The sequence below is a fragment of the Protopterus annectens genome, chromosome 10.part0 (genome assembly GCF_019279795.1).
Source record: "Protopterus annectens isolate FY-2018-M chromosome 10.part0, PAN1.0, whole genome shotgun sequence".
Classification (NCBI taxonomy): Eukaryota; Metazoa; Chordata; order Ceratodontiformes; family Protopteridae; genus Protopterus; species Protopterus annectens.
The window spans coordinates 1,433,219,455-1,433,246,114 of record NC_056744.1 but is presented as its reverse complement, the minus strand read 5'-3'; the positions used below and the strand labels follow the sequence as shown (position 1 = coordinate 1,433,246,114).

At 39.7% G+C, this 26,660-nt stretch overlaps 1 protein-coding gene across 1 annotated transcript in view; it reads right to left on the bottom strand.

Moving 5' to 3' along the window:
- Positions 1-26,660, bottom strand: part of WDR47 (WD repeat domain 47) — a 2,078,858-nt gene that overhangs the window by 347,511 nt on the left and 1,704,687 nt on the right. Inside the window, exon 12 of the mRNA XM_044086053.1 lies at positions 20,409-20,579. Coding sequence (XP_043941988.1) covers positions 20,409-20,579 — 171 coding nt within the window. The remainder of the gene's footprint in view (positions 1-20,408; positions 20,580-26,660) is intronic.

The following is a 26,660-nucleotide window of genomic DNA, read 5'->3' as shown; positions in this document are numbered from 1 at the left end:
AATCAACTGGACGTATAAGTGAATTTAAGTAAATCTTTATCTGCACTTTTTTTCAAATAATACAGCATTTAAATTAATTTATTTATGTTGCAATGAATACTATCTAGCTGGAAGTTGTGGCTCTGTTTTTTCAGTTAATGCTTGTTAGAATTCCTGCATACCCAGTGATAAGTGGGGGTAGTTTCACTTCACTGATATTCGGTTTCTGCCTTATATAAGTGGTACATTTTGGATTATTTTCTGCTTAAACTCGTCTGGCTAAGACCTACCTGCGATCAACTGGACGTATAAGTGAATTTAAGTAAATCTTTAACTGCACTTTTTTTCAAATAATACAGCATTTAAATTGATTTATTTGTGTTGCATTGAATACTATCTAGCTGGAAGTTGTGGCTCTGTTTTATCAGTTAGTTCACTACCCTCCCTGCATTTGTTTTGGTGTTAATCTTGGTGGGTTTGAAACTGCCCGCCCCTCTTGTAAATTTGCATCTGGATACTCCTCCTGGGCCCATCTCATTTGCTCACGCAAAAAAAAAAAAAAAAAAAAAAAAAAAAAATTACACTTTATTCATTTGCTTTACTGTATTTGTGTTTCTTCCTACTTTATTACTTTATCTTGCTTTTGTGTCATCTTAAAAGTACTCAATTGTATTTATTACTGCTTGGTGTAACTTGGTGTAACCTTTACCAAAAGTGCACCTAAAAACATGCTGGCTATGCCCTTGCAACTCCCACTCTAATATCACCAACCCCATCCAACCACTACCTTTCTTTCCACTCCACTAACTACCTTGATTATAGCAAGCTCAGATGCTCATAAGCCTAGTACTTATTATACAGCAGGAACTTCTTATTGTAACATTTGTTAATGTCTGTTATGTACTTCACAGATAAAGATTCTAGTTGTCTACTGATGTACTATGTTCTTCATCTGTAAATATGTTGTAAGTAATTGCTATGTAAATTGTTAATCGCTATGTAATCCAATGTAACTGTCTGTTTATTTTAACTGTGCAGCTTTTCTCCCTGGGCCTCCGCTGAAAATGGACCTACGTCCAGTCAGACACTCCCGGTCAACAAATATAAATAAAAAAAATAAATAAAACTATCATTTTAAGCCTTTTGGTTTAAGCACTTGGGCTTCAGACCAGTTGTTTTACATTAAGAAGGTTTGTGGTCTGCACTGTTATGGCAGGACAGGTAGCTTACATCCTTCTAATTTGGGAACTGCTGATTGAAGGCTCAGTGTCTGTTATTCTAAAAGTGTATTACTTCTGGTTTAAATACTTGGGCTTCAGGCCAGTCATTTTACATTAAGAAGGTTTGTGGTCTGCACTCTTGTGGGAGGAGAGGCTGGACTCTGCCCTTCTGAGCTGGGAATTTCTGGTTAGAGGCTTATAGTGCCTGCATATTTGAACTGTTTCTTACTGAAATTGGTGTGCCTTGTTTGCTGTCGCATAAACTAGATTCATGACTGCTGAATCTTGCTTTATTTCTATAACTTGAGCACTAATCCAGGCCTTCATTTTTGGAGAAGGTTCCCCTGCACCCCAGTGACAGGAGTGTGCAGTTAGAACTTGTCTGATTGAAGACTACTGGAACAGGGCTCAGTTTTGAGATATTTTTACTGGTTAAATGGGTAATTTATTTAAAAGTCTTTTCTAATTGCTTGTAGTCATCTAAAGCTGTTTAAAGTGTATTTTTTACTGTTTGTAGTCATTTACTGTTTTTGTCTTATCTTTTAAAAAAAAAATGTTTCTTTGTTTCCCACCTTTCTAAGCTAGTATAGTCCAGTTTTCAGGCTAGTGCTGAAGTCAGGGCTGTGTTACAAGTTTCTGAGTTGCCCATACCTTACTTGGATAGAAGGAGGTTTCTCTGTTCACCTGTGAGAGAGAGAGCTTTGAGCAGCCATATGTCCCTGGAGGAGTGGTTCCAGCCCAGAAGTTAGTAGTTTATAGGCCATTTTGGGCTAATTTCTCTCTCTTTCATTTCTTTGATGTAAAAACGTTTGCACGGTTTTGCAGTGCCGGTTAGCTAGGGCTAAATTATTCCCGGCTCCACCAAGTCTCCTCTTCAGTTTTTCCCTTGAAAGTAGTCTAACTCTCAACCTAAGCACTTAAAAAGCATCCTACAGTCCAGCATTTGCTCAGACCTAATAGCAAGCACTAATATACCCCGACACTTGATTGCCCAGAAGGGCAAGGCTCATTATTCACCCCTCACCAACCAAGAGACTAAGCAGCTCGCCCTACTATTCCAGCATGACCAAAGTGCAATTTTAGGTATACTCTCCAGTCCAGCTGGTGAACCTGGGTATCCTGAGGCAATGTTACAACTGTCTCATGTACACAGACAACCCTCTCCTACCACAAGTCATTAGCATATGTGAGAGATGCAATTATATAGCTAAACTGGAGGCTAAGCTCTCTCTACGCAAGACTGGAACAGGCAGTCATGAGGAGAAGGTTAACACTTGCACCACACCTCCAGCCTCACACAGACGTACTAAACCAGCACTAGCAAAGAATACACATAAATACATGAAATTATACTCAGAGGCTCTAAATAAAAACCTGCAAAAGCATCACAGACCTCCAAAGCAGACACCTAAAAACCTGCACCTCCAGTCACAAACCAGACAACACATAAAACACAAAATCAGTGTGCCGCACAATCACAGCCCTTAAGGCAAAATAACATACCTACCACACTAGTAATAGGCGACTCTATAGTCAGGCACAGTGACATCCCACTCACTAAGCTGGACAAGGAAAAGGTTACTGTTAGCTGCCTGTCGGGAGCCAGAATCTGCCACATAACACAAACACTCAGGTCACTCCAGAACAAGTACAAATATGACTCTGTCATTGTTCATGTTTGTGTGAATGACCTGAGACATACCTCACTGGACTACATGAAAAGAGACATGGAAGAGCTCTCTGATCATGTAGCCCAGGCAGGTATGACCCTGACCCTGAGTAGCATCCTGCCCTCACCAAGAATGATACCGCAGTATAAAGAAAAAAAATGATCAATTTCAACAATTGGCTAAGCTTCTGGTGTCATTCAAAAGGGATCCAGTGTCTGTCAGCCTGGGATGACATGCTCAACAAGCCTTGTTGCTTCGCAAGAGACAGCTTGCACCTGTCACCCCTAGGCTTTCGAATACTGGCCAAGGCTCTTGCTGCCTCCATAATGCCTTTTTTAGGCAAGGCTCAAAAGTCAAACCCACCACCGTAAACAGCACAAATAAAAAAATGAGGGTTATGCTACTCAACGTCAGGAGTTTAAATCTCAAAATGCACGTGCTCGAAGCACTCCTCAGTATAGAGAACGTTGACATCTGTACAGTAACTGAAACCTGGTTTAAGGCTCCACAGAGCACCCCAGCACTACAGGGCTACAACTCATACCACACATTTCGGCCAAAGAACATGGAATGAAGCACAAAAGGAGGGGGTGTATCCATTTTCATCAAGGATACCTACACCTCCAGTTTTAGTGGCACAGCATGATACCTCTAAGATCATCCATGTGCAACTAACATTGGGCAAATCTGCAATGCAAATTGTGGCCTGCTACAGATCACACTCCATGACCCAGTACCACCACTCCACCTTTCTGGAGACACTGGAAAACATAAAGGTCCTACCGAACACCCTGATATTGGGCGATTTCAATTACCCTACCGTTAACTGGGAAAACTACTCAAGTACAAACTCCCAGGTCCAGTGATTCCTGGAATTTATCAATTCAAATGCCCTGGATCACCTGGTAAACTCCCCTACCAGAGGTGAAAACATATTGGACCTGGTCATCACCAACATGGGCGACAGGTGTTCCGCACCGGAGGTTAACCCATCTGTCAGAAAAATATGTATTAATGTGTGTGCTTAATGCTGATTAGAAACTAAATAAGTTAACACGTTTTTCATTCTATTTTATATGCACTATTTTATATACAGCTGAGTTTCATATGAGACTAAAAGATGCTTTTTGAAACTGCAGTGTGCTTTCTGAAACTTGCAAGATGCCCTCTGACCTAGTAATTGCTAGCACAGCAATATTCATGTTTATGCCTTTTGGAAATGTACTTGAGAAGCAGGTGATTATCTGCTAGGTCAGGAAGAAATGAATGAACAATGCTATATTATGTAATGTAATGATTTTGAACAGTTAGCTCTGTTTGAAGTATTAGAACACGCACAGCTGCAGGAAGAAGAGATAACATAGACAAAGAACTGTTGGAGAAATGAACTGCAATCTATACTTGCTTTGTGCTCAAATTAGCCATAGTACCTTGAATGGTAACACTGCATATATCTAACCGGTGGTAGCCAAGGCTACATTGTTTTTCTTAGGAAGTTTCTCACAAAAATTGATAGTACAAGCCGAAAATTTTATAAACAAGCACTACGAAATAATGATGTTAAAACTTGTGATTTACTACGTCAGCTTGGTAGGCAATGTCTTATTAGAAAATGTATAAAAATGCTTGCATTTCCTGATTCTAGTCAGACAAACTCTGTATTAGCACGTTTTTGTCTCCTTGCTGCAAGATTAAAGTGCCTTAACCTGAACCTGCCGTGTATTGATCATTTTTAAAGTATATTTTTCTTTTGACAGTTTGGTCCTTCGGACCGGAAACATATCTCTTACTCTGGCTCAGGTCAGAATTAGGCCAGGTGGCATGCACCCGTACGGAGAAGTGGCCACATCGGCTCTTCTGCTTTGAAAGACCTCCGACTGAATTATCATTCGAAAGAGGCCAGCCACTGTTTCTGATCTGGGATTGGAGGACGAGTCAACGTTCCGGTGGGATCAAGACATGGAGGGTCAGGTAAGGAAGAATTTACCTTTTTTCTGTTTTAGATCAGGGACTTGTTACAGTATTATTGTTTTGTCAGGGAGATTTGCATGTGCAGATCAGGGACAAAAAAGATTGCTGTCTTGTCATAGATCAGGGAAACAGAATAGGTAGGCAGTTATTCTAGATAAACTGTGAAAAGGTGTAAATCGTGGTACCACGTGATAAAAAGGGTTACGTAACAATTTCTAACTTAGCTAAGGCAATATGGGAAATCAGTGCACAAAAAGTTCCCGAGACCCGCCCTTAACCGAAGACGCGAAATATATGCAATTACAGCATGCCGATAATGTTAGGTATTATACAAAATGGGTTGATAAATACAAATTTGACTGTAATTTAGATAAACCTTAACTTATTAAACTTGTTAGGCAACTTAAAACAGACGCGAAAGGTCAGCTAAAAAAGCAATGACAATTAGGAGTCCCTCAGGCACACAGGTGACTTGAGGAAGCAAACCGCAGGGAACAAAAGATTAAAAATTCAAAAGCAATATTCTTAGATAAAGAAGACAATAACTTGGTAATAGCAACAGCCCCTCCGCCCCCTCCGCTTCCCTTACCAGAAAATGAAGCGAGTGGACAAGCTGATCCACCTCCGCTATACCCAGCTGTTCCTGCAAAACCAAAACCGTTTGTCAGAGATCCTATCGAGACCAGGTCTCGAGCACGCAACTTAAGAGGGGATATTGAATTATATGAAATGAATAAAAATTCACAAGCTATGAGTGAAGAAGAGATATGTCCACTCATAGAAGTACCAAATCCGCAGGCAGGACAGGCAGGACAGGACCCAACTCTTCTAGTATATAGACCGTGGACACCGGAAGACATCTGAAAAGCCACAGAGAGAATTCCCCATCCAAAAGTTAATTTTAGAAAATTCTTAGAAGACTTACAGGGCATGAGGTTAAGTTACCATTTGAATGGAGAGGAAGTAGAGAAAGTAGTTAGACAAACCGTAGGTCCAGATTGGCACATGATCAGTGGCAATTGGAATCCCCATGACGCAGAGCTTAGACCACTCCCACACAGTAACGCAGAACTGGACAACAGAGTGAAAGGTCTGACAGACCGAATCTCTGAGAAATGGAAGCCTAGGGCTGATTGGACTTGCATTAATCAATGCATACAACAAGAAGGTGAAATTGTTGATAGATATTATGCCAGATTATTAGAATGTTTTAATAACCATTGTGGAATGCAGGTACCTGAAGACCAAACACATGATTCCCCATATGAGCAACAGCTAAAGAATGCATTTTTAAAAGGCAGTATTGCACCCATTAGCAGCTTTATTACAAAGCACATGGTAGATCATCGTACAAGTAGATTACAGTCATTACTTGAATATGCAAGACATGCCAAAAGACATTTTAATAGCAAAAAGAAAAAGAAAACTCAAGTATTTGCAGTAGAAGACGGATCAGAAGTCTTTGTAGTACAAACTGGGAAGAAGGGTAAGAAAAATACCCAGGGAAACAAACAATCTGATAAACGATCAGAGGACTTTGAAGAGAGAAAGAAAAGGGGTGAATGTTTTAAATGCGGGCAAAAGGGACATTTAGCAAGGGATTGCAGGCAAAATAAAAAGGTAACCACAGAAGACAAGGAGGTGAGGACTGACTATATGGAAGTCAAGTATCACTGGATAAGAATAAACAAGAAAAGACAAGCACAAATGTGATAGAAGGGGTACAGAATGTGATAGAAGAGGTACAGGATGTGCATGAAATCACAGATAATGAAGAAAATGAAATTTTGGACTTAGCATTTTTGAGCCTCGAGCTCTACTTAGCAGACACAAAACCGGAAGTTACACTTCTGGTAGAGGGGAGGGAAGTTAAATTCCTGTGCGACTCAGGGGCTTCACGGACCCTGATACATCCTTCCAAACTACCAGAGAATTCAGAATCACTTGACTACATATTAGTGAAAGCAGCTAATGGACAGCAGTATCGGGAGCCACTCTCCCACAACATAGCGATAACTGACCCAGTTTCAGGGACGACCCTGAAAAGCAAAATTGTTGTTTCTGCAAAATGCCCAGTGAATCTCTTGGGCAGAGACCTAATGCAGATATTTGGCATAGCCGTAGTTCCAACTATGCAGGGTATGGAAGCACAGCGACAAATGGATACTTTTGTAGTGCGACCGGAGGGTGAAACATTTTATTGGTACAGCCAGGACTTAGTTACGACTGGTCCAGGGGCAGTAACCGAAGAACTGGTGAACGTAGCCATCAGTAAATCCCCCTCCCTTGACACTGATAAACAGCATTTCTTACATTGCACTCTATATTACTGTAACAGACCAGGACCTGATAAAGAATATGAGCAAGAATTGTTTAGAAACCATGCTAACAGATTAGTATTACGAAATTTGTACTGGGACACAGAAGGAAACAGTGTAGTAAGCTGTTCATTGCCCCAGGAATTCTTAGCGCTTTACAAATCTAATCGATTACCACATGTGAGTTCAACTACAGATAGAAATTTGAAGTGGGCAGACCTAGGAGAAAAAGTCACAAGGTGGGAAAAGCAGACAGAGTTAGAACTTTCCGAACAGGGAGTACAAAAGCAGAAATTAAATTGGATAACGCAGACACACCCAGTTGTACACTCACAGGCAAGTGAGGATAGCTGAGTAGCACTCTTACTAGAGGAAGAGGAAAAAGCCTTACGAGACATACCAGAGACTCTCTGGTCAACAGGGAAATCAGATGTAGGACTTATTCGTACAGCAGGACCAGTTACTATCACGCCAATATCAGCATTTAGACCTCAAAAGAGACAGCATCCCTTGAGAAAGGATGCAGAAATAGGAATCAAACCTATAATAGCAGCCTTACTTAAGGAAGGAGTCTTGATAGAATCTCCTGATTCACCATGTAATACACCCTTATTTCCTGTTAGGAAAGCAAACGGAGAATGGCGTATGTTCCAAGATTTGCAAGCTGTAAATAATGCAGTTATACCCAGGGCACCTACGGTGCCAGATCCACACACTTTATTGAATGATTTGAAACCTCAACAAAAGTATTTGTCTGTGGTAGATATTAGCAATGCATTTTTCTCAATACCGATACACCCTGACAGCCAACATTGGTTTGCATTTACATTTCAGGGGAAATGGTATACATATACGAGACTACCACAGGGATATTGTGAAAGTCCAACAATATTCGCACAAGAAATGGCAAGTAACCTGGCGGGATTTATCCCATCGAAAGGCAGTCAGATTTTACTTTATGTAGATGACATTCTGCTGGCAGCCCCCACACAGCAAGAATGCAGAGAGGATACCATAGCATTACTACAATTTTTAGCCACTCAAGGACACAAAGTAAACAAAAACAAACTGCAACTTTGGAAAAAACAGGTCAAATACCTGGGATATGTAATATCCAAAGAAGGCAGAATATTAGATGAAGACAGAAAAACAGCAATATTACAAGCACCGAAACCAACTACCAAGAATGAAATGATGTCCTTCCTGGGTACTACTAACTTTTGTCGGAGTTGGATTCCAAACTATGCCTTGGAATCTGCTCTGCTGACCAATTTGATATTCAAAAAAGCCGATGGCAGCACAAGATTTATTACAGTGGACACCAGAAGCAGAATCAGCTTTCTGCAAACTGAAACAACTGATAGCTTCTTCATTAGTTTTAGGATTACCAAACTATCAAACGATTTTTCCAAACTGTAGATTGTAAGCAAGGTTATTTGACATCAGTGTTAACACAACAGCATGGGGACAAACAACGCCCCATAGCTTATTATTCATCACAGCTAGACCCAGTGGCGCAATCCTTGCCGCACTGTGTACAAGCAGTAGTCGCAGCTGCAATGGCAGTGCAGTCTTCAGCCTCAGTAGTATTGTTCCACCCTCTCACATTGAGAGTGCCTCATGCAGTCACGATTATTTTACTGCAAGAAAAAGTAGCATATCTTTCTCCTGCTAGACATCTTTCCTGTATGACTATACTGTTGAGCCAACCTCATATGACAAGTGAATGATGCACAACTTTGAATCCGTCAACCTTGCTCCCAACCCCTGCAGATGGCAAACCCCACTGCTGCCTGCAGGAGATTGAGCAAAAGACACTACCTAGAAAAGATCTCAGATGTTCCCTTGGATGATGCCGAGGTGACATATGTGGACGGCTCGTGCAGGAGGGGTCTTACAGGACAGAATCTAGTTGGGTATGCAGTAGTTTCTGATACTGAGATTTTAGAAGCAAAATCTTTACCACACAACTTATCTGCACAAGCAGCAGAACTGACTGCTTTGACAAGGGCATGTACCTTGGCAAAAGGTAAGAGAGTGAACATTTTTACTGACAGTCAGTATGCTTTTTCTACTGTACATGTTTTTGCGCAGCAGTGGAAAAATAGAGGAATGATAACATCTACTGGTAAACCAATTAACCATGCGCAATTTATTTTAGACTTGTTAGACTCTATTCAGTTACCTCAGAAAGTAGCTATGTGCAAATGCATAGCTCATACCAAGCAACAGGATAGAATTTCAAAAGGTAATGCGAGGGCTGATACAGCTGCAAAACAAGCAGCTTCAGCTTCAGAAGTGTTTCTTTTGAGTGAGGAATTACAACCATCTGAGATTTTAGACTTAGAAATGTTAAAAACAATGCAGACACTTACTACAAATGTAGAAAAACAAAAGTGGATAAAACGAGGAGCAATCCTTGAGAAGGGACTGCACATCTCCAAAGAGAAGAAACCGATTTTGCCATCTAACTTGTTTAGATATGCAGCTTTGTTGAGCCATGGGCAGTGCCATGTCTCAACAGAGGGGATGGTACAGTTAGTGAATCGAGTGTTTGCAACGTATGGATTTACAAACTACACAAAAAATTTTTGTGCAGCATGCCATGTTTGTAACAAGCATCATGCACAAGGGGCATTGAAACCTAAGCAAGGGAGTTTCCCTACACCACCGTATCCATTCCATACTATTTGTATGGATTTTATAGAGCTGAACAAATGTGAAAATAAGAAGTACTGCCTTGTCATTGTAGATATGTTTTCCAAATGGGTGGAAGCTTTTCCAACTAAAAATCCAGATGCAGCTACTGTTGCAAAAGTCCTCGTTAAAGAAATTATTCCTAGATTTGACATACCGGAAAAAATTTATAGTGACAATGGCATACACTTTGTGAATCAAACTATACAACAACTCAGCCGTTATTTCGGGATTTCTCTGAAAAATCACTGTGCATACCACCCCCAATCTGCAGGATTAGTAGAGAGGCATAATGGGGTTTTGAAAAAATAAGCTTAGGAAATTGATTAATGAGACACAAAATAACTGGGTGCACTGTCTACCTCTGGCACTGCTGAGCATGAGAACTGTTCCAAATCCAAAAGGGTTAACTCCTTTTGAAGTTCTGTTTGGGAGGGCATATTATACACCTCAATGTAAACCTCTCATGCCTGCAGAGCAGGAGGGTGACAGTTCACTTGCAGGGTATATGAGGCGATTTTTGAATAACAAACTTTTGCAGTTAAATTCTGTTTCAGATAAAGAGCAAACCAGACCATCGGAAGCAGCAGTAGCCCCAGGCGCATGGGTCTGGGTGAAGGTCGTGAAGAAAAAGAACTGGAGTTCTCCGAAGTGGGAAGGGGCGTACCAGGTACTACTGTCGACACCCACTGCAGTCAAGATCGCAGAGCAAGCGTCCTGGATTAATTTGACACATTGTAAACTGGTTAAGAACTTTGAATTGGACAAAAACCTTGTTACTGTTGTACAACGAGAACAAAATGACCAGGTATAGACTAAACAGAGATGCAGAACAACCTCAGAAAACTTGCATGATTATTCTGATAGCTATACTGATAACATTGATCTTTTTGTTGTGGCATTTCCTTTTCCCAGCCACAAACGTTGAACTGATCAAACGGGATGCATCACTCATAGACTGGCATCCAAACTTTAACACTTACCAGGCAATTAAATATGTGTATGCTGAGACTTTCAATGTTTCGAACTGCTGGATTTGCACAGCTATACCAACAGCATATGGGGGATTATTAATGACTGCTGTCCCCCTAGGGGTCAATGAGACCTGGGAAAACTTGATTTTTGATACTACACCTGTGACGTCACAAGACAAAATAGCATTGTACCTACCTGTTACACAAAAAGGGATTGTATGTTTTTACAAGAATGACACTATTCAGGTGGGTTGGAGCAATTGCAATGTGACTGTTTCTTATAAATGTTATATTAAACCCAGTAAGACTAAAACTATTTGTGATACAAACTATGATGCATATTTTGCTAAGATGCATAAGAGTGTTGATGAGATACAGCATAATCCTGTTCTTTTAAAACAGCTTTCTATTATTGATAAGAAAATGTTTCATGCAGGGCAAACTTATATCAATACTAATGTAGAGAATTGTTATTTTGTTTGTGGGAAAAAAGCATATAAATGGCTACCTGAGAATTGGTCTGGCAGTTGTTTTTTGGGTTACCTGGTTCCGACCATACGACACACTGCAGCTTTGCCTCAGGGAAAAATTCAAAACGTCAGAGAGGTCAGCAGCAAACCTAGAAGTCCGATTAAGAGACCCAAGAATCCAGTAGGATGAATCGAAACAGGATGGAGAAACCATAACTCCGTAAAAAACAAAGATAAACTGACACACATGGACTTGAGTGACACCATTATATCATGGGCGGGCATAGCCCCTGCATATGGCGCAGTGAAATCGATTTGGGAGCTGAGAAAACTGTCTAAACTTCTCAAAGTTATGAGCAATGCAACTTTTTCTGCTCTCGAATTAGTGACTGATGAACTGAATGCTATGAGAACTGTGGTGCTTCAAAACCGCATGGCTCTCGACTTCACCCTAGCGGCGAGAGGTGGTACATGTGCTTTAATAAAAGAAGAATGGTGTTCGTACATTCCTGACAACCAGCACGAAATAAACGGCCATCTTGAGGTGATCCAGCAAGTGTCGACCATGACCAAACCAGGCCCAAACCCTCTGATGGACTTTTTCCAGAATTTGTTTGGGGGGTGGGGTTCCATCCTAATGAACATCCTGATTGCCATTTGTGTGGGATTACTCCTATTAGGAGCATGCATTTGTTGTGGTATTCCCTGCATGAAAAAGTTAATCAAAGAATTTATAGATATATCAGTTTCTGAGACTTTATATCAAAGTACTGAAATTGAAGAATTGTTGAAAAGTGAAACACTTTCATAAGTTTAAACTGAATGACTCTCTTAACTGCAAATCCCGAATGGAAGAGGTTAGGAGAAGAAGCAAACTGTATATTCTTTTGAAAATAGAATTAAAAAGTATTAACAGGGGGGAAATGTCAGAAAAATATGTATTAATGTGTGTCCTTAATGCTGATTAGAAACTAAATAAGTAAACATGTTTTTCATTCTATTTTATATGCACTATTTTATATACAGCTGAGTTTCATATGAAACTGCAGTGTGCTTTCTGAAACTTGCAAGATGCCCTCTGACCTAGTAATTGCTAGCACAGCAATATTCATGTTTATGCCTTTTGGAAATGTACTTGAGAAGCAGGTGATTATCTGCTAGGTCAGGAAGAAATGAATGAACAATGCTATATTCTGTAATGTAATGATTTTAAACAGTTAGCTCTGTTCGAAGTATGAGAACACGCACAGCTGCAGGAAGAAGAGATAACATAGACAAAGGACTGTTGGAGAAATGAACTGCAAGCTATATTTGCTTTGTGCTCAAATTAGCCATAGTACCTTGAATGGTAACATTGCATATATCTAACCGGTGGTAGCCAAGGCCACGTTGTTTTTCTTAGGAAGTTTCTCACAAAAATTGATAGTACAAGCAGAAAATTATATAAACAAGCACTACGAAATAATGATGTTAAAACTTGTGATTTACTAAGTCAACTTGGTAGGCAATGTCTTATTAGAAAATGTATAAAAATGCTTGCATTTCCTGATTCTAGTCAGACAAACTCTGTATTAGCACGTTTTTGTCTCCTTGCTGCAAGATCAAAGTACCTTAACCTGAACCTGCCGTGTATTGATGATTTTTAAAGTACATTTTTCTTTTGACACCGTCACTGGTTAGATCAGAACATAAACTAATCACTCTGGATGTCCACACCACCACCCCCAACCAAGGAAACCACAGTGAAAAACTTTTCTATAGCAAACTTCACCTTACTTAAGACAGAGGTGGTAAGTTTCACAGCCCCCATACTAAAGTATAACAGTATCTAAGATGCAGGAACCTTTACAAATGCACTCTATGAGCACCTACAAGGATGCACGGATCATCACATCCCTAGCAAAATCAAGACTCACTCCCCCTAAGAGAAGGAAACCAGTCTGGTGGACCCCTGCCATAAACAGGCTATACAATAGGAGGAGGAAACTAGTTCAGAAAAAAAGCAAATCCCAAGAAGGAAAGACATCCCTGATCAGTATCAGTAAGAAACTAAGGTCCCTCATAAAATCATCCAAGGCTAACTTCGAAAGAAAAATAGCCAAGGATTCGAAAGATAACCACAAAGCCTTGTCAAGAATCTAAGTGGCAACTCGCAGATATGCTCTGAGCTAGTGCAAAATAGCACAAAATATACTGAACCTACTGATATTGCCAACATCCTGGCAGATAGATTCAGTGCAAACTTCATCCCCAAAAGGGCCCACAACAACACCGGAAAAGTGTAGTGTCCCAGAAATCACAGACGCACAGGTGAAAACAGCCCTTTCAAAAGCCAAAAGCACAGCGTCAATGGGGCCAGATGGTGTCCCAGACTGCGTCTTGCACAAACTACAGAACGAACTAACCCCCCACCTAAACACACTGTTCAACCTCAGCCTCTCCACAGGCTGTGTGCCCATAGAATGGCACACAGCAATGGCTATTCCACTCCACAAAGGAGGGGCCACAACTGACCCTGGTAACTATTGCCCCATAAGCCTGATTAGCCTGGTCTGCAAGGCTATGGAGCGCATCATCATGGAACTCCTTAACAAAGACATTGGGAACCTCCAAACACTTGACCCGACTCAGTTCGGCTTTGTTAAGGGCACATCATGCCTACTAAACCTGGCTGACTTCTTCGAGATAGTCACCAACACCATAGATGAGGGGAAGGTGGTTCACACAGCCTACCTTGACCTTGCCAAGGCTTTTGACACCATTCCCCACTCGGGAATTATAGAAAAACTCACCAGCCTGAACATAAACCCCTACGTCACGAGATGGGTTGCCAACTGGCTTACAGACAGAACTCACACGGTAAGAATAGCGGACTCCAGGTCCGACTCTAAACCAGTCACAAGTGATGTCCCACAAGGCTCAGTCCTGGGACCTCTACTGTTCAGCATATACTTCTCAGAAGAACAGGCAAACACAGGAGGACTATGGCTAACCAAGTTCACCGATGACTGCAAACTGGGAGCCATAACTGGGTCTCCGGCTGACACGGACATTCTCCAAATGGGCCTTACTGAGACGGACACCTGGTTTTAAAGTCATGGTCTCAAGCTAAATGTCAAAAAATGCATAGTCATCCCATTTGGGGAAAACAAAACACCTATGAATTACCACATAGGTGGCAACCCCCTTAATACAGAAGAGGTAATAAGAGATCTGGGTACCCAGGTAGATAGTAATCTCTCCTTTGACAATCATATTGCCAAAGTAGTTAAGAAATCCTTCTATGTAGCCCATCTAATTACTAAAGGGTTCGCATCTAGAAATAAAGAGGTTATAGTGCCCCTCTACACGTCACTCATCAGACCCATCATAGAGTACAATGCCTGATTTGGGATGTACCTCACAAGACACTTCCAACAGCTGGAAAGACCACAAAAGTACCTCACCAAGAGGATTACTGGCCTCAAACATATGTCCTATGCAGCCCGACTGGAAAAACTCCGGCTGTACTCAGTAGCATATCACTTACTCAGAGGTGATCTCTGCCTGACTTACAAAGCCATGTCCAACTCAGAATTGATGGACATGCTCCACCTAAAGAAATTCAAGTCACTGCGAGCCACTCGCTCTAGCGAGCTAAACCGCGCCACAATAATAAATAGAACATGCTGGAGGGATAGATTCCTGTCACAGAGACTCCCCATGCTTTGGAACAAAATTCTTAGCTACATTAGGCAGAGCCCCCTCACTAATTAATCAATGGGGCGGCAAAAGCTGACACACTCTGGCTAGGCTTATAAATGCCCTCGGGCAGATAGCCTAGTAGCTACCTATGAGAGCTGAAATTAAGCTACTGATCAGTGTGCAGCTATCTTGGAAGTCTGAGGTTTACAGAATTTTGACTTCTAGTAATCATCTGTACAAGGAGTTATCATTTACTAGGTCTAGGTATCTTTGAGCTCAGTCAACCTTTGTGATTTATATAATCCAGTTTAACATAGTTGAAATCACCAAAAGGTATTTCTTTTTTGTTTGCAAGTAATTTGTAAGCACATTTAAACATTTTCTGTAGACCTTTGGGAACATGACCACATCTTGCAGCAGGCTATGAACTGATAATGTCATGTACAGTTTAATCTGAAGTTTAAAACACAAAAATTCCACCAGCAGACAAACCACACTAGTAGCCAGATATCAAAACTAAGTGCAGTGAGAAACACCAGTGTGGAAACACAGCAGACACAAATCAAAATATCCACAGGTAAAAAAGGCGGCAAACAGCAGGTTAAACAAATCCAAGTATGGAAACACAGCAGCCACAATTTAAAATATCCAAAGGTAAAGTAGGCAGCAGGTAAAATAAATCGGGTCTATATTAGATACTCAAAGTTACTGAATTCGAATACGATACGATTGACATCATATCGTCACAGTCCAGTAACATTGAATACCTAATATAGACATTTAAAAAAGTAAAAAAACAGAACTACTTGCTTTAAGCAGGGGGGGGGTGAGCCCCCCTGCACCCCCCACTACTTAAATATTCCAACTCCAAGACTGCACTACATTGAAGTAAACAGAAACCTCCCCTTGCAGAGATTTTTGTTTACCTCTTTGATGTTCTGCAGTTTCGCCGTTTACATGTCGACAATGTCAGATTCGACTTTGTGATCATTTGCGGATCTAATATAGAGCCAAATAAATCCAAGTTTAATGTGTGTGTGTGTGTGTGTGTGTGTGTGTGTGTGTGTGTATATATATATATATATATATATATATATATGTATGTATGTATATGTATATATATATATATATATATATATATATATATATATATATATGTATATATATATATATATATATATATATATATATATGTATATATATATATGGATCTACCTGACAACGTCGACACGTCAGAACACCGACAACGACTTAGAAGATCGACAAGTCAGAAGACCGACGGAGGAAAACACAGACGCTGAGAACACTGAGATGGGGAAAGGATGTGTAAGTATGCGGTAGTGACGGACGTTAGGGTGCGAGTAAGGTAAGTGTGCGATGTTGACGGTCTGTAGGGATAGGGGTGGGATAAGTGAGTTAGGGTTAGGGCGCGGGTTAGGTAAGGGTGCGAGTAAGGTAAGTGTGCGATGTTGACGGTCTGTAGGGATAGGGGTGGGATAAGTGAGTTAGGGTTAGGGCGCGAGTTAGGTAAGGGTGCAGTAGTGATATTTTTTGGGTTATGGCGGGTTAAGTGAGTTACGGTTAGGGCGCGGGTTAGGTGAGTGTGCGATAGTGACGGACGTTAGGGTTAGGGTTTCAGTTAGGGTTGCAGATAGTTGTGTATGTAAGGGTTAGTGTTGGTTTGTAAGGATTTTGGTGTGCTTGTGTTGTGTGTGTGGGTTTTGGACAGGGGATTTGTTTTGTTTGTTGTTATGATGTGTCGAGTGTATGAGGTGTCGTGTTTGTGAACTGTCGATTATGTGGTGTCATTGACGTTGTTGTCGGTGTTATGAAGTGTCGATGTTGTCAGGTAGATCCATATGTGTATATATATATATATATATTTATATATTTATATGTGTATATATATATATATATATATATATATATATATATATATATATAGATATATATATATATATATATATATATATATATAGGAGTGCTACAGAATCCTGAGAGCTCGAAATCCTGAAAACACACAGGATACCCTACATTCCAGTACAAGTACATACAGAAACATATTACCCTTCAACTATATGCAGGGGGCAAGCCCCTGCTTCACCCCCTGTTACATATATCAACTCCAAGATTGCACTTCACTACATTAAGTGCAATCTTGGAGTTGATATATTTAAGTAGCAGGGGGTGTGGGGGGTACAGCCCCCCTGCTTATACTTGTAGAATAGTAATATAGCTTGTTTTTATTTCTTTCTGTATGCACTTGTGCTGGAATATAGTAAGTGTTGGTATTCTGTGTGTTTTTAGGATTTTGAACTTTCAGGATTTTGGGCTTTCAGGATTCTGTAGCGTTTATATATCTATACACATACATACATACATACACACAAACTAGTAAGATATTTTGCTATGGAATAATAGTTTATTCAGACCCTAATGAAACAACATATTTATGAAACATTTACATAACACTGTCATAATATGCAGATCAATCAAAAGCTAAAACTAATAAAATAATTAAATAGTTAAAGCTGAGCTCACAAAAAATGAACCCAGCAAAAAGAAAAAGACATTATTTTTTCCTTTTCCTTCTAGCTTTTAGAACAGGTTTCAAAGGTACATATTCATTTAAACCTAACCCCACGTGAGAACGTAGTTTGGCTATCCATCTTTCTTCACATCTTTCTGTTTCATTTTCAATGTTACCCAACCTAGCATTCTCATATATAACATCTAACACAGTAAAAGAAAACCTATGTGCAATTACCTTGCATCTGAACATATTTAGCCTTGATGTGCTCTGGATTGGAATTCCCGACAAACCATTTTATTACAATGGAATGTCCAGAAGGTGGACACCATGTAAGATGTACAATGGTGACAGAAATTTCTTTGACCAGTATGTGGTAGCTGTGGAACAAAAGGTAAAGACAAGCCCTGATGAAGCAAGTTCATCTGTTGCTCATTTCCAAGCAGAAGTATGCTGGATTCTCCATATATTGACAGTTACTTAGCCAATTGTTAAAATCAATTATCTTCTCTTTGTATCTGGGCATCCTTCTGGATGAAGGTAGGATTCTCCTAAGACCCACAGTCTTACCTGCCATTAACACACACAACAAATTTCAGCATGTCTTTCTACATGTCCTTCAGTACTGAGCACCTCAGGACTTCATACCTACATGAACCACCATAAGATTACAGTCAAATCTGCACCGTTTGAGGGACTGTAGGGACCTCATGATATCACAGATCTTGGGATCAGAAAGGCAGCACTCACCCTGTCTTTGTCCAGCCTAATGAGTTCAGAGTCAGTGTGCATGATGATAGTTATCAGCAATGACTAGTTGAACTGCAACTTTGTATGTACATTCACAAATAAAGAGCAATTCTGAGGGCATGAGAGCATTAAGCATAAAGTCAGAGATTAGTGAATGGCTGGTGGTGGATGACTGGCCCCCAGTGCAACAGAAGACACATGTCAAAGACTGCACCCATTGCACACCTGAATGGAGCCATATATTAGTACTAAACTGCATTTCCTAAGAGTGTGCTCTCAAGTGACTCAATCATACCCCATCCAAGACTCAAACAGCTTATGCAGGGCTCAACACCATGGACCAGAGACCCATGTGTGAAGCCTCCACAACCTTTGTTGGTGAGGCAAGAACCCTAGTGGGGCAAATGGTCAAAGATATCCAGGTCTCAGTGCAACCTCACACCAGCTATCAGCAGACTAAAGAGCCGGTTCTATATTAGCAGGCCAGCTGACTCTATAATGCCAGAGAGATATGACATTCTAATCCTAATACACACTCCCCACAGTGGCTGCTAGGGTAAAGTCTCTTCCTGGTTGCCAGCCAATGAAAGACATAGGTTTCATTTCTCATCAGCAGAAAAAATGTCTTAGTGAAAGGATAGATGCCACCTCAGTGGATGACTTTAATGGAAGAATCTTTGGTATCGGCATCCGTCTGCTCCCTTACTCACTCTCTCTCTCTCCTTATCAAATAAGTAACCCTCCTGATAATCACAGCATTGGTTACCCCCACCATACTGTCATCCTGCCTGCAACACTAAAGGTTTCTAGCTTTTCACAAATCTTTATTACGTATGGCATTTGTCCACACTGTTCTGTTTTACAGGCAATAATATACATCATGTTGAGATGGTCCCTGATTTTGGAAGCCTACCACAAGCAGGACTGATCTAGAAGTGAACATGGGGGCTTTCCTACAAATTGTGGTATGGTTGAGACCTGAATTGTGTAAATGGCACGAAAGAAAAAGGGACTGTGTGTTTGTATGAAGCTACAGTACATGCCAAGATGAGAAACAACCTGTTAGTGAAGGTGCTAATAAATAAATGTTATGAGGCAAGATCCTAAAGAGAGTTCCTAGCTTACTTAGTGATTTGGGGAGAATGTTCCTAAATACTGACCATTAGGTGAAAAGCAGACATATGCATACGGGTCATAATACAAAACTAGCATAAGTTGGTCTGGCTAAATCTGGACTGTCTTTAGCTCACTTACGTTAGAAACTACAGAAAATACCAACAGCTGAGCGTAATGTTAATCCTGAAGTGTCATGCAGTCAGACTAGACTAACACACAGCTTATCTAGGACCTCTAGAAAAAAACAGCATAATTCCTCAAAAATCCTCTATAAGTTAATGATCTTAATAGAGCTAGTGAAGAAAAACAGTCTGCTGGAGATCCTAGTTTCTTCCTCTCTGACATGATTGATGACAAACTCTAGGAACACACTGAATGCTTGTAAGAAACTCCCAGGTACCTCAGAGCTCAGCACTATGCACTTACTTCCATCAAATGGAAGAGTATCATCAAGGTGTACAGTTCATAACATACAATAACTTGCCTCACAGAATGGCAATTAATTTTATGCTAAAATGTCAGCACCATCTCTGTGGAAGGAACCTGTAATACAAAGAAGTTAGCCCAGGAGAGAAGCAACTAAAATACAATTTCCCCAATTCCCTGAGAGTAGTGCATTCATAGTTTTTTTTTTTGTAGCAGTCAGGGTGTGTAATTCACCCTAAGAAAAAAAAAAAACAAAAAAAAAAAGGAAATTCAGAAGGAAGAACAGAAACATATCACTAATGTTTTTGCATGACTGCACTGAAAACTTCAGTGTAAGAAGAAACAGAACAGGACACCCTACTTTTCTGGATGAGCTAAGCAATTGGTACCCGTCTTTCAGTCACATTTCCAACAGCCCCTTCAAGGTTCCTTTCAGCAGTAAGGGAGACTAAGCAGAGGTCTCATCTGGCAGAAGATGAATCCACACTTGCAACTACTAAGTCAAAGGTCTGACAATGAAGTACAATGGGGCAGTTTGCAATCCAGAGGGCCTGTACAACAGAATAAAAAAAGATACTACAAACAAAATTACATATTACATACCTGTGTGACCACTCAAAGCATGCAGACCTTGTCCCCGCTGACAGTCTGTAGTGTAAATGTTACAATCACCAGCTCCAGCACTGATTAAAATAGCTCCTCCACTCTGTGGACCTTCCATAAAAGCAAGATCTCGAATTGTTCCATCATGCATGCTAAACTCCAAATCTGGACCTAAAAGACATCAACATCAAAATGCTGTACAGCAGGGACTTAAATTTTCTATTATTCTTCATTGCTATTGTACATGGTTAAATTCTTAACTATAAGCACTGAATGGGGGCACACAAAGTAAATATCAGTAAATATACTCTTGTTACAACATTTCCCCGACTTGGTATTTCTTTCATCACAAAGTAGTATGTGCAATGTTCTACATGCTGTTAGACATTAATCCCCAATAGATTTACACCTTATTCTAGGCTTATCTTACCAAATAACAATAGAGATCACAAACCTGTACTAGAATGTATATTAAAAGATTAATGTACAACATTAAAAAAATGACTTCCAAGATGGCTGCTGCACACACAACAAGTTGATTTCAAGTCAAATAAAAAAAGGATGCAAAGAATAGAAGTAACTTTAAGTAGCTATTCAGATGAGTTGGTAAAATGCAGACATCTGAGGTTGAAATGAAGGAAAGATTGGCTGAATATGAGGCTTCTCAAGAAGAACTGTTTCAAAAACTAGTAGACTTACTGTGACAGACGGGAAATGTATTAAACATTAGGGACATCAGAGTGTTTGTAGAAAATGATTATTCATGGTACAATGGCCAGAAGAGAAATTAGTTTACCACTGCAATCATGGGGTATTGAGAGGAAAGTATGAGATTTAAACTGTTATAGTCAACTGGCTTTAGAATATTTTTCTTGGAGAAGTTTTTGAATGAAGAAAGGCTAAGGAGGAAATATAAAAGTTTAGTCAACAAACACTTGTATACGAGCAAACCGAGAATTAACCCAAATGCTGAGGGTTAATGTAATAAATGGAAGCCGCAAGACAGTTGCTGGAAATTATATGAACAGTAGTAGTATTCGTGCATAGTAGCTCCATAGAACAGTAATCAGAAGTTGGAATCATTCACGATAATTTGCCAAAAAAAAAAAAAAATTCCGTACACAACCTCTTTAGGACTTTTTTATCTTTTATTAGTGTTTAGGTAGGTGAGCGCTTAAAATTACAAGATTGATAGTAAAGAACATCTTTAAATTCGATAGTGCAGAAACACGTTTTTCAAAACTTTAACAAACATAAAATTTCATTGGTTAGTTTAAGAGTGAATAAAGATGTAATTGTGTGGGCTAGTAGACGATTTGATAGGTGGCATGTATTATGCTGGAGTCAAAGAGGGCCTCGGAGTTAGCGTGGTGTAATTGGTGTGTTAATGCTCATGGTAATCCAGTGGTGGAGTAGCAAGTAATCCAGTGGTGGAGTAGCAAGGTGTGAGCCCAGCCAATCTGCAAGTGGAGGGAGTTAAGTGAATGATTTGCTATTAGTCGAAGGGGGTCTCCTGATAAGTGGACTCGGGGCTATTTCCTTGTGTGTATAGGGCTCTAATTGTAGTGCAGGGAAATAGTTGTAAAAATAATTAAAAATGTGCCAGTAAAATTACTACTTTAGAAGGAAGGTGGGGGAAATTTAAAAGTAAGCATCATAGGGGATAAAATAATCAAATAAAAATTAAGTATTTACCTACGTGGCGGTTAATAACAGTGACTTCAGACAGTTGTTAAAAACTACACAATGTGTGTGTAGGGCTCGTGGATGTCCTATGTGTGGGATGTATGTGTCAAACCGTAGCATGGGATGGAGAGGAGCAGTCAAGTCATGTAAGCTAAGAAAGGGAAAGAGTTTGTGTAAGGAAAAAGTTCTAAAGAGTCTGTGTAAGGAATTTTTTTTTTTTTTTTGCGAACTATTGTGAATGATTACAACTTCTGATTACCGTTTTACGGAGCTACTGAGCACAAATACTACTATTGTCCATGTAGTTTCCAACAACTGTCTTGCAGCTTCCATTTATTACATTAACCCTCAGCATTTGGGTTAATTCTCTGTTTGCTCTTACACAAGAATTTGTATCTTACTGATACCGGTAAGTGGAACCTCAGGGTGAGACTCAGGTACTTCCAGATTCGCTTTTACATTTTTATGGATTCTTTTAATCAACAAACAGTGAGCTGCGAAGCTAAAGGGGCTCTGCTTCTTATTTGTCTGACAATAACAAATCCCATAGTTAATTTGTCAGTGAAATTGTTTCCAGTGTTCCAAAACACAGTTAAAAGAGATGAGCCTAGGGATCTGACTAGAATTATTTACCATGTACATTAGTACACCATGGACTTGGACCTGATACTGGTGCTGGAGGTTGAGATGACAAGGAAAAAGACCAGCAATAATGTGAAGTCAGTGATTAAATGGTTTACTATCATATTTTCGAATTGAATTCCTTCGACTGCACTTTTGTCGAACACGAAAATTCGAAAACAGTAATGTCGAACACCAAAAGCCAACCTAGGAATGGGTTTTAACATGGGTTGAGATAGGGGAGAGGTTTGTAGTTCGGCAATAGCAGTGAACAGCTAGCAATAGCTAGCAATAGCTAGGTGCTCGACCCATGTTAAAACCGTTCCTAGGTTGGCTTTTGGTGTTCGACAATACCATTTTCGAATTTCTGTGTTTGACAAAAGTACAGTCGACAGAGTTCAATTTGAAAATATGATAGTAAACAGATTAAATAGTGTCATTCCCATTAGATGCAGTTTAGGCATAATATATGTGCTCCTTAAGAAGCGGACTAAAAACAGACTGGAAGTTTATAGATTGAGATAAACTGGTGCAAAAGCTCTAAAGCACAATTCCCGCTTTGTCATTAATGTTTAGAAGGACAGTGAAGGAACAGATAATGTAACCATAAGAAAAAAAAAAAAAAAAAAAAAAAAGCTTTTGCTCTTCGTAATACTTGTGCAATTCTCAAGTAAAATGCATGTTACATTACATAGCAGTTCAGCATATTATCCAAACATATTTTAAATTATGGGGGGGGGGTCTTATGAAAGACTGTTGTTTATGCTTGTGATATTAAGTAATATAGTACTTTTTTGTGTAATGTAACAAAGGGCTTTATAGTGTAAGAAGATAAAGCATATAAAGCAATATAATGTGGTGATCTTGGGTTCCTGTGGTGGAGATGTGAAGTATACTGATCATATGATATGGGTATTAAAATATAATAATCTTTCCTGCTTTTATAAATAGAAATCTAGACTTGTGTTCTTAGGTTATGTTTCAGACAGGAGAGTGCTAAAAATAGCAGTTTTCTAATATTTGTAAATAACTGTTTATTTTTCCATTAGCACTTAATAATTTTTTGCTGAAGATAAGGAACAAAACAGGTACAAACAATAAGTCATGAGAGGTCTGCCCAATGTGCTTTATATATTCACACACACACACACACACACACACACACACACACACACACACACACACACACACACACACACACACACACACGCACACACACGCACACACACGCACAGGTATATAAAAATAAGGGGGATGGAAGGAGGGAGTGGCTATTTCAGCAGAGACCATTCAAACATCTACTGTTACGATCAATTTGCTTACACAACTGTACTATGTTCTTCATTAAGATCACTGCTACAGTAGCCTTAGCTGTATGGGTAGATTACTACAGCTTGGGTTGAATGGGAAGAGGAAGAATAAGGGCCCAGGAGACCAGTCCTAACAAAGCTTATCCTACACGTGGAAAAGTATCTAGTTTATACTGCTTTGTAAAACTATGCACAGAAGACCAAGTTGTTGTTTCTAGAATCAAATCCTTTCTAAAATGTCACAAATGTAACCAAGGCCCTGATAGAATGAGTCTTGACCCTGGCTGGAACGTGGTGGGTATAACAAAAGGTAATAGCAAGCACTCCTTGGAAAAAGCCTGTTTTGATATAGGTGGTTGTTCTTTTTACCTTCACAAGAAAGATTATCAGAGTTCCTACATTATTTTGTTCCATCATGCTAGTACCAAAGTTGTCTGTAAACATCCAAGACATGGAGTATCCTTTCTCTCACATTTTTAGTTTCTAGAAAGAAGACTGGGATACAGACAGTTTGGCTTAAAGTAAACTCTGTTACCACTTCAGGCATAAATGATGGATTAGTTGTGAGGGAAACCCTATCTTTGTGGAAAATAAAATAAGGTTTACCGCCATAAGAGCTTGCAACTCAGATATTCTTCTTGAAGAGAGATGAGCAATCAATAACACTGTTTCCATGTCATGTGCTGGTTCAAATGGAGCAAAAGGTAAGATTTTCTAACACAAAATGTTGGCTCAAATGGAGCAAAAGGTAAGACGTTCTAACACAAAATTAAGATTCCAAAAAGGAGCCAACTGTTTTCTAGGAGGTTGGTATTTTAACACCTCTTTCAAAAATGTTTTTGCACAAGTTTGAATTGAAAGAGGGGAACATGGGCAGACGTGCTGAAATGGCCAACAAATGAACATTGAAAGAACAGTAAGACAGGCCAAATGATAGTAACTCTGACAAGTAATGTACAACCAGAGAAACACTAGCCCCGAAAGTTTGCTGGTTTCTGTCTTTGCACCAACTACAAAATCTTTTTCATTTGTTAATATATGATTTTCTGGTAAGCACATTTTCTTGCCTCCAATAAATCCCTAAAAAGGTATTAAGATTCTCTCACACAGGCAGTTAGTTGCAGATGTTTGAAGAGAGGATGCATCAAATACCCACCGCCCTATGTAAGTAGGTCCATTCTGTGAGGAAGCTTGCGATAACTGCTCCAGGCCATTTCGAAAAGAAAGACCTACTGTTGCCTGGTTCACAATGGAGTTGCCACAGTCATCTTTAGAGAATCCTACTGAATCTTAAGAATGACTCTGGATATCAGTGGAAAGAGTGGAAAACATACAGGAACAATGAAATCCAAGCTCTTTGAAATGAGTTGTCTAGGAGGCACCTCAGGAACACAATCCTATGGGGAAGAGTTAAACAAGACTTTTGTGATGATCTCCTGGAACTTCAGTGTGTGAAGGTCTCAGGTGAGAGATTCCTGACACTTTGAAAAAGATTAGACAAATATAAGCAAGTCACCTAAAAAGGAAAATTTTGAACACCTTGCTGTCTGCAGTAGGGCATCTCAGGAGGTAGACACTTTGTGAACACTCTTGTTAGGGTGGATACACCAAAGGGTAATGCAGAGGGTAAATGGTATGACCCAGACACAGAAAACCTTAAGAAACGTATGAAATCTGAACATATATGAATATGATGACATGCATCTTTTAAATCTAATGTCACCAGAAAACTCAAATGGGGATTGGGAGGTAAACTGCGAAGGGATAACATTTTGAACTTAGGCACTAACAAACAATTTTAGAAAGGAAATATTCAGAACTTGTTTTCATGAATCTTCTTTCTTTGGCACCAAGGTCATTCTTGAATAAAACCAAAATCTTTCATGAATAAAACCTTTCTCCTAGTTGAGTCTCTCTCTCTCTCCCTGAGGCAGCAGATGCTAATGGACAGGAGAGCAAAAGAGGAATTTGACTTCGCAGATAAGGGGACATCCCTCAAAAAGGAGGGAGATACTCTCACTGCTATCTATAACATTGGTGGATTACTTTCAAAACCTGTCTGTCTGAAACAATCTGTTGTCGAAGAAGGAAATAGAGGTTGAGACTTTCTGAAAGGATTGAGGGTCTGACAGGATGAAAGGGGCAATGGGATTCTAGCTGATAGCCATTCAGACTCACAAGACCTGTCCTTTGTGCTGAGGGGTCCTTCTTTCTTTTTTGGAACCTCCCTGCTATTACTTTTTAAATGTCTACTTACCAGCAGCTTGTGTGTTTATTTGCTTTATGAAAAATGTTGTAATTTATGAAAAATGTTGTAAGGGTAGCATTAAACACCATCCATAGAAAATGAAAGGAGGAAATCTGAGAAATTCCTTTAATCACCTTACCTCTATCATCCCATTTTAAGTGCCTCTGAAGCAGACTGCCAAAACATTAATTTTCTGACTAAGGAAGAATTCAAAATCTCAGTTTTAACATCTTCTGTAAAGTTTTGAGTATGCAACCAAATAAAAGTCCTGTAGAATAGAGCATGTGTCCTGTGTCTTTAAGAAGCATTTCAAGGCCTGAACGTGCATATAAATACCAAGCACGTGCTAGCTTCAGTGCCATTTTGAGAGTGAGGCCAGAGAGTGAG